Here is a 9,526-nt window from a genome sequence, read left to right on the forward strand (position 1 = left end):
GTGTGGCCTAAAGAAACATTTTGGGAAAATGTTATTTTAACTCTTACAATGAGTCTCAAGCCCACGTCTTTTGTTTTTATAGCTGCCTGCCTCTCAAACATCACATGGTGATCACTCCAACACTGCTGCTGTGGGGAGAGAAAGACGCATTTATGGAGGTTGAGATGGCTGAAGTCACAAAGATTTATGTTAAAAACTATTTCAGGCTAACTATTTTGTCAGAAACCAGTCATTGGCTCCAACAAGAACAACCTGACATAGTGAACAAATTGATATGGACATTTCTAAAAGAAGAAACACGAAGAAAAGATTGACTTTTTCTATGAGGAATCTATAATGGAATCTCCAAATAATTTTTAAAAATTGTTCATCAACTTCTTTAAGCTTCATTAGGAAAAAATTGTTTTAATATGCTTTATTATAAATAAGCATCCTGACAAATGATATTGAAAAAAATCTGAGAATGTGTGAACTTGTAACATGTTGATTTTCTTTTGTTGTATTTTGCACAGAAAAGCATTTGCCTTAAAATGTATACACTTGGACAAAAAGGAAGTTGGAGAATGTGGCTCAATTTTGTTTTTTTTTTGCATTCTTTACCTTGTTAATATATGGTGCCTTTTACAAATGTATATTAAAGATTAGCTGTGCCATATTAAAAGGCAAATGTGCAGTGGTATAAATTTTTATTTTATTGTTCAAAAGTTCTTTTTACTATTTTTTAACTATTAAAAAATTCTGTTATCAAATATCTTGGATTTATAGTATATTTATTAGTTTGAAAGCAAATATGACAAGGTGAATGTGCATCTTAAAATAGGCCATAAATACTACTTACACTGGGAAGTGTAACAAGAGAGGACAAAATAGAGGATGATGCCAACTTAAGAGATTACTACTCATTCTGTTGGGTTGCTCTCATTTGGAAGGGGAGACAACCAGTAACAATGCCAAATCATGGCTTTTTTAGAGTCTACAACTGTGTTCCTGTTTCCCTCACTAAGCATAGTTCGGAGAAGTGACAGAAGTAAGTGGAATGTCTCTAAATATTCTTATTATCGTATCCTAGCAACATGTGTTTACCAATAAAAGCCCAGTTTTCTATATACACTGTGGTATATGAGGTACTTCTACCTCCAAACCTTGCAAGGTAGGGAGTATACACCACTTTAGAGATGTAAAAATGAGATTGATCACTGCCTACAGCCTAAGAGTCAGAACCAGGATCTGACCTAGATCCATTTGGTTGTAAAGTCCATAATCTTTCCACTTAGATCACATTCTGTTTAACAGTCTTTGGTATCCATACTGCTCTTCCTATTTTATGGGTAACCTGGTATATTCCAATAATTAGAAACATCTTTCAGAAACCTACAATTTGACTTTGAATTCTGAAGGAATTTAAATTCGCAAATAGCAAACAGGAATATTTGATACAGCAGATGCAACAAACTATAGCAGAGAGCCTGTTTCAACCACCTTTGATTATGCTTCCCTCTTGATCATTTTCAAAGGGCAGCAACTAAGGAAGGAATAAGACATTATTGACCATGTGTCATGACACAATAAAGTAATCCTAACTTATTTTAACGGAAGCCTGTTTCTGACAAATGTGATTTAAGGTTTCTTGTTGTTGTTACTTATGTCACTTTGGAATGCTGACCAGTTCATCTGAACTAATATTAAGAATATGGGTCGAAACGTGCCATGGCTGATCCTGGCCTATGATAATGGTGTTTTCTAATTTTCATTGGATGTTTCCATAGAAGAGTGCTTGCAACAGATATAAAGCCTCAGGGGTGCCATCAGTTAAACATAGTATAAAGAGACAGTCCTGTCTCTGCAGAAATCAATTTGTAGGAAGAGTAAATAAATTTGACTTACCAATTGCCAAAGCATCTCACAGTAAGCAAACTTGACTGGTAAATCCATTTAAATTAAAAAGTTGTGATTAACACATATTCATCTATTTGATAGGTCCTTGGTAGGTACATAATAGACAATAGAAGTTGTTATGTGAAAATAATTTACTAAGCATATATGTCAAAAGGAAGCCATTTACAAAAAAGCAGAAAAGATTGTACTGTTGATATGGTTCTAATTCTCCTGTTACATCATTTACTATTTTTGATTCTTCTGATTTTAAAGGTAATACATCACTTCCTATTAACTCACAATTGCCTCAAAGCGTTCCAATTCTGTGCAAACAGAAAGAGCACTTAAATATAGGGAAGGGATGCACTCCGGGGGCTGCCCCCAGATCCAAGCTACAGGCGTCCTGAGACTACTGAAAAGTCGGCCTCATGGCACAGCCCACCTTGGACTTCAAGCCTGCGAAGTTGGACTCGGAGACTGCGATGTTGAGCTCCTCGTCTCTGCCGTTGGACTCCGAGGCTGCGGTGTTGAGCTCCTCGTCTCTGCCGTTGGACTCTGAGGCTGCGGTGGTGGACGCCAAGGCTGCGTTGGAATCCGCCTTCAGCCAAGAGACGAACAAGTCCCTGTACCCGCCGGCAGTGGACAACCCCTTTACGCAGCACACGCATTTCAGCGCGTGGCGCTGGGCCTACATCGTCCTCATGGGGACCGTGTTGGTGCCCGTGCGGGTGTCTTGCATTGCTTTCCTCATCATCTTCCTCTGGCCCATGGCTGCGCTTTCCACCATAGGCCGTCGTGCTCAACCAACCGAGCCGGCCAAGAAGTGGAGAAGACTGGCGCAACCAACTCTGAAGTTCTTCTTTCAGGTGACTTTTTTTTTAGCAGGGTTCCTGGTTAAAGTGAAAGGGAAAAAAGCAACCCGAGATGAGGCCCGCATCTTTGTGGCAGCCCCGCACTCCAGTTTCTTTGATGTGATCGCCTGTGTCGTGGCAGGGTTACCCTCGGTGGTCTCTGCGAGTAAGAACGCGAATATCCCGGTGGCTGGGAAATTCTTATTGTCGACGCAGCCGGTGCTTGTGACCCGAGAGGACCCCAATTCCAGGAAGACCACCCGGGAGGAAATCCTGAAGCGAGTGACATCTAACAGAAAGTGGCCACAGATCCTGATTTTCCCGGAAGGAGTGTGTACCAACCGCAGCTGTCTGGTCACTTTTAAACTAGGGGCTTTCTCTCCAGGGGTGCCTGTGCAGCCAGTGCTGCTCAGGTACCCAAACCCCCTGGACACGGTGACCTGGACCTGGCAGGGGTTTACAGGTTTCCAGGCCTGTATGTTGACCCTGAGTCAACCATTCACCAGGGTAGAAGTTGAGTTTATGCCTGTTCATATTCCAAACGTCCAAGAGAAAAAAGACCCTGTCCTTTTTGCCAATACAGTGAGGATCATCATGGCCAATGCTCTTGGGGTGCCCGTGACAGACCACACTTACGAAGACTGCAGACTGATGATTTCTGCAGGTAACCTTCAACTACCCATGGAAGCTGGTTTGGTGGAATTTACAAAAATTAGCCAGAATTTAAAGTTAGATTGGGATAATATTCATCAGTACTTGGATAAATACGCTGAAATTGCAGTTGCCTCCAAAGGAGGGAAGGTAGGAATCGAGGAGTTTGCAAATCATTTGAAACTCCCAATTTCAGAGCCCTTGCAACAACTTTTTGCCCTCTTTGACAGGAATCACGATGGCACCATAGACTTCAGAGAGTATGTGATAGGTCTGACCGTCCTGTGCAATCCTGTCAACACTGAAAAGATTCTGCAAATGTCATTTAAGCTTTTTGATCTTGATAAAGATGGTTTCATAACTGAACAGGAATTAGCGGCTATACTTCGGGCAGCTTTTGGAGTACCAGATCTTGACGTTTCCACACTCTTTCGGGAGATAGCTGGACCAAAGTCAGACCACATTTCATACAGGACCTTTAAGAAATTTGCCCTGAAGCATCCAGTATATGCCAAGTTATTTAGTTCATACTTAGACCTCCAGGCAGCCTATGTATATTCATTACCACAGCCAGTACAGGCTTGATGATTGCATTCAGATGTTAAAGTCAGCCCTGAAAATGGTGAAGTAACATCCAAGCTGAAACTATGACTGGAATAAAAATTATCCTTTGAGGAAAAATACAATGGTTTTTATTCTAAGTGGTCTGTGCACTTAATTATGATATTTAAAGTTTACTTAAAGAATATATATTTCAATTTGATTTTATAGTACCTAATTTTCTTCTTAAGATAGTTTGTTTCAGTGTGGTCTAAAGGTAGAAAAATAAGAAATCTGCTTATAACTTTGTTCACTTAGCATGGTGCCTTTATTATTCTGCTTCAAGTAGGTAAAATAAGTAAATAAGTAAAAATGAAGTGTCTTCTTTTGCTAAAGTAAAGCCAGAGGAACATTATAGCCCACCACCTCTCCCTCATTGTTGCAGAGAAAATATCTCATTAAGAGCTCTGTTAGCAATAAATACATTGTTGCCATCATTATTCTCTCCAAAAGGGATTGGATCTGCTGCATAAAGCCTTCTTTGCTCTTTCTCAGAGTGGACAATGTCCATATTTTACAAGACAAAATAAAAATAAACATCAGGAAGATATAGTACTGGTAGTACCATTGAAACAGTTATAAATGGCATAGCTGCCTGTATTTTTTTTTTTAAGCTATGAAAGTGATTATTGAGAATGTGAAAAGAAATCACAAGAGACTGCAATATCTGGAAAGCTAGCTAATATAATAGACATAGTTGTTATAAATACAGAAATTCTGAGAAATTCTGTTATGTATGATTCTCACCAAAAGTGGAAAAGTTTATAGTTGCATGTTCTGCATTACTGAGAATATTCCTTCCATTCTGACTAGGCACTCATGAAAACTGAGGCTTCTGCTTACTTTTTTGTACTTTCTTCATTATCCATATACTCCCAGCATCCTTTGCTATAAGACATCTTCACAGAGTGATGTGATCTCGAGCCCTAACCCTTCATGTCACTTTGTAGGACAAATCAGTGAAGTATTATTAGAAGCCATTCCTACACCAGGACAGGGAACTACAACTTATCCAGATGTAGAAGTGATTTTGAACCAATAAATATGCCTTGCTAACTCAAACTACTGTATCCACAACTCAGGTTGTGGCTGAATCCCCAGAATGCCTACAGCCACTTAATGCTACCAGATATGAAAGGACATTTGACTAAGGAGAGTCTTGATCACTTGTAGTCAAAATCTCTTACTTTTGCAAACCTTACAAAAACATACTCAAGTAGACACATTCCTAGGGCTTTGCACCTACTAGAGCTTTGCAAGGGCTTGTGCAAGTGGGGTCCCTAAAGCTTAAATGTTATTAGTTAGCTTCCTGGTCCACTCTAGTACTCTTGCCTGGAAAATCCCATGGACGAAGGAGCCTGGAAGGCTGCAGTCCATGGGGTCACTGAGGGTTGGACACGACTGAGTGACTTTACTTTCACTTTTCACTTTCATGCATTGGAGAAGGAAATGGCAACCCACTCCAGTGTTCTTGCCTGGAGAATCCCAGGGACGGGGGAGCCTGGTGAGCTGCTGTCTGTGGGGTCACACAGAACTGGACACGACTGAAGTGACTTAGCAGCAGCAGCAGCTTCCCAGTATTTTGAAAGAGTAGAAAGAAGAGATAAGAATGGGAGAAAGGTAAGCAGATGGAGAAAGCTTAAGGGAAAGAAAAAAAATCAGATTTTGAAATAATTTGCATGCAGTTCAGATTTGAGAAAAGAAGATGGATAAGTGACGTTTCATAAATCCACACTATTTTAGTCCATTTGGGCTGCTATAACAAAAACACCATAGGCTGGGTGCCTTAAACAACCAAAATGTATTTCTCACAACTCTGGAGGCTACAAGGTTTAAGATCACTGCACTGGAGATTCAGTGTCTGGTGACAGCCTGCTTCTTGGTTCATAGATGTCTTCTCACTGTGTACTTACCTGGCCGAAGAGGCAGAGAGAGCTCTCTGAGGTCTCTCATTTATTTTTTCTAATTTTTATTTTTGTTTATGAAGTATAGCTTGTAGAATCTTATTTCCTCTAGAAGTGCTTGAACCAGTGCCCTAGACAGCGAAAGCACATAGTCCTAATCACTGCACCTCTGCAGCATCCCCTGGACACTAATCACTCTTAGGCAGGCTCTTTCCTTGAGACATAATCATCTCCCCTTGGGGATGATCCTCCCTATCTCCAAATGCCATCACATTGGGGATTAAGTTTCCACATATGAATTTTGGGAGGACACAGATATTCATTCTCTAGCACCCACCCAGATTGATAGTCCCATGAAAATAGTGCACACATATGTAATTAAAATGCAGTAATTTTGTTTTAATTTTTATTTATTTGGCTGCACCGAGAGTTAGTTGTGGCATGCAGGATCTTTAACTGTAGCATCTGAATTCTTAAGATGTGGCATGTGGCATCTAGTTTCCCGATCAGGGATGAAATCTGAGTCCCTTGCAACAGGAGCCAGGAGTCTGCTTAACTACCAGGGAAGTCTCTGCTGCTGCTGCTAAGTCGCTTCAGTTGTGTCCGACTCTGTGTGACCCCAGAGACGGCAGCTCACCAGGCTCCCCCGTCCCTGGGATTCTCCAGGCAAGAGCACTGGAGTGGGTTGCCATTTCCTTCTCCAAAGCATGAAAGTGAAAAGTGAAAGTGAAGTCAGTCAGTCGTGTCCAACCCTCAGCGACCCCATGGACTGCAGCCATCCAGGCTCTACACCCATGGGATTTTCCAGGCAAGAGTACTGGAATGGGGTGCCATTGCCTTCTCTGAGGGAAGTCCCTACAATGATCTTTTTAAATTGGAAATTACTCATTTGAATAAGAGATTTCACTTAAAAAAAGTTACCAAGGTATATTTTTATTCAAACAATGGTATTATAACTGAAATATTCAGTAAACTTTGAAATTACTTCTAATTAGATAGTGAGCTATACAAAATACAGGCTTTTCTGATGGCTCAGAGGTAAAAAATCTGCCTGCCAATACAGGAGACATAAGAGATGAGGGTTCACTCCCTGGGTCAGGAAGATCCCCTTGAGAAGGAAATGGCAACCCATTCCAGTATTCTTGCCTGGGAAATCCCATGGACAGAGTAGCCTGTTGGGCTGCAGTCCATGGGATGGCAAAAGAGTCGAACACTACTGAGCGACTAAACAACAACATACAAACTATCAGAGTCGTTATTTCATTATATTCTACAAAATGTTAAACACAGCTTTATCTAAACTCTCTTTAACACATAACATTTTTTACTGAAGTATATTTGATATACAATATTATATAAATAACAGGTGTACAGTATAGTGATTCACAATTTTTAAAGGTTATGCTCCATGTATAGTTATTATAAAATATTGGTTATATTCCCTGTGTTGTACAATATATTTTTGTAGCTTATTTTATACATAATAGTATACCTCTTAATTCCCTACTCCTATTTGCAACCCCTGTCTCTCTCCCCTATGGTAACCACTAGTTTGTTTTCTATCTCTGTAAAAGGTAACACTTAATCTTTTTATTGTAAAATGCATACAAATTAAAAACTATATCAAACAAATCTGTAGCTAATAATAATTACATGAGTATACTATATATTATAAATATAATCTATTTTAAGATAAACACTGTTGCAGCTAACTCAAATCAAGACATTAAAACTTTTCAGCATACAAGTTCCTCTATGCCCCAAATCATAATTACAATCTCTTCCTTCTTCCCCAAATTAGATTATTTTCTTGATTTTTTTATAGTTTCACTTTCTATATCTCTTTACATTTTTATTCCCTAAATATGCATACTTTGATACTGCGATGGTAAATTATATATGTTGTGAAATAATAGAAAATATGTATTGGCCTTTGCTCCAGTTCCTAACACAAAGTTCCTAAAAACTCTAGTATTTTCCTAAGTGATAAGAGGATTAGGTTTCCCAGGTGGCAGCTAGTGGTAAAGAACCCGCCTGCCAAAGCAGGAGACATAAGAGATGAGGGTTCAATCGCTGGGTTGGGAAGATTCCCTGGAGGAGGGCATGGATATCCACTCTAGCATTCTTGCCTGGAGAATCCCACAGAGGAGCCTGATGGGCTAGAGCCCATAGGGTCAGAAAGAATAGGACACAACTGAAGCAGTTTAGCACACGTGCAAGAGCATTAGGAGCATACTTAGTTTTAATATTTGGTCTCTGATCCCCATTCTTGACCTAGGGTTTCTAAACCCCTCAAGATTTTGTGAGTGATAGGAGACTCTTTTGTTCTTTTGAGGTGACTCTTGGGCTTCTGGATGGGGGCTAGTCACCAGAAAGACCAACCCATGATTAGAAGCTTAAAATCTTCACCCCTCCATCCTCTAGACGGGCTGGAAAGAGAGTTAATGATCAGTCAACTTATGTGATGAAGCCTCCATACAAGTCCTCAAAGCATAGATTTTGGAGAGCTTCTGGGTTGGTGAATACATGGAGGTGCTACCAGAGTTGCACAGTCAGAGAGGACATGGAAGCTCTGTGCCCTTTCCTATATACCCTGCCTCTCTCCACTGGATGCTTACTTGTATCTTTTATCATATCCTTTTATAATAAACAGGCAAACAGGAAGAAAACTGTTCCCCTGGGTTCTGTGAGCTGCTCTAGCAAATTAATTGAACCCAAGCAGAGGATTATGGGAACCTTCTATTTATAGGTGATTGGTCCGAATCACAGTGACAACCTGGACTTGCAATTGGCATCTGAAGGAGGGGGCAGTCTTGTGGGACTGAACCTTTAACCTGCTGGATCTGATGCTGCCTCCACGTAGGGTCAGAGTTGAGTTAAACTGTCTGGCATCCAGCTGGTATCACAGAATTGGTTGGTGCGTGTAAAACACTCCATGTATTTGGTGTCATAAATGTTGTGAATGTGGTGGTAGTGTGGGAGTAAAGGAGAGACACACCAGAAGAGAAGAGTGAATATTTTCTAAACATATGTCCACTTGGCTAGGCCATGGTACCCATATATCAGTATTTGGTCAGTCATTATTCTAGATGTAAAGGTATTTTTTAGATGAGATTAACATTTAAGTGAGAAGACTTTGAGTAAAGCATATTACTTTCTATAATATGAATAGGTCTTTCAGAAAGGATAATTTAAATAAGATAATTAAACATTTATTCTGCCTTGGCAGTATGAAATGTATATCTGAATATCCAGTATTTCTAATAGATGAGGGAGAATTCTTTACAAGAAGATTTCCAGCAAATTTCTATCAAATAAATGTAGAAAGAGTGATAGAATTATAAAATGATTTTACTCCACAGTTAACTGATTAAAGTGAGTCTTCCATAGATAAAACTATCAGATGAAAATTAATGGTATATTTTAGCAACATTAAATTGGGGATAACTAAAAATTATGTGCCTTCTGATTTGATTCAAAATGAATTACTTCTTGTAGAAGGCTGAATAATGCCTGCTCTGCTCCCTCTGCCCCGAAAGATGTCCATGTTCCTAATTCTAGAATCTGTGAATGTGTTAGGTTACATGGCAAAGGGGAATTAAGGTTTCAGATGGAATTAAGGTTGCTAATTAGGTGGCCTTAAAG

The 9,526-nt window shown here is 39.7% G+C and overlaps 2 protein-coding genes across 3 annotated transcripts in view; both read left to right on the forward strand.

Annotated features, from left to right (window-relative positions):
* The window catches only part of EPHX4 (epoxide hydrolase 4), a 35,718-nt gene extending 34,969 nt beyond the window's left edge, over positions 1-749 (forward strand). For both annotated transcript variants that reach the window (XM_004002190.4, XM_042250964.1), the window contains one exon: positions 83-749. In XM_004002190.4, coding sequence (XP_004002239.1) covers positions 83-314 — 232 coding nt within the window. In that variant the 3' untranslated portion in view covers positions 315-749. The remainder of the gene's footprint in view (positions 1-82) is intronic.
* Positions 750-2,303: 1,554 nt separating this feature from the next.
* On the forward strand, positions 2,304-3,962 carry LOC101116368 (lysophosphatidylcholine acyltransferase 2B-like). Its single transcript, XM_027964759.2, has one exon. The coding sequence runs from the start codon at positions 2,304-2,306 to the stop codon at positions 3,960-3,962; it is 1,659 nt and encodes a 552-aa protein (XP_027820560.2).
* Positions 3,963-9,526: the final 5,564 nt, after the last annotated feature.

The sequence above is a fragment of the Ovis aries genome, chromosome 1, assembly GCF_016772045.2.
Source record: "Ovis aries strain OAR_USU_Benz2616 breed Rambouillet chromosome 1, ARS-UI_Ramb_v3.0, whole genome shotgun sequence".
In the NCBI taxonomy this organism is placed as follows: Eukaryota; Metazoa; Chordata; class Mammalia; order Artiodactyla; family Bovidae; genus Ovis; species Ovis aries.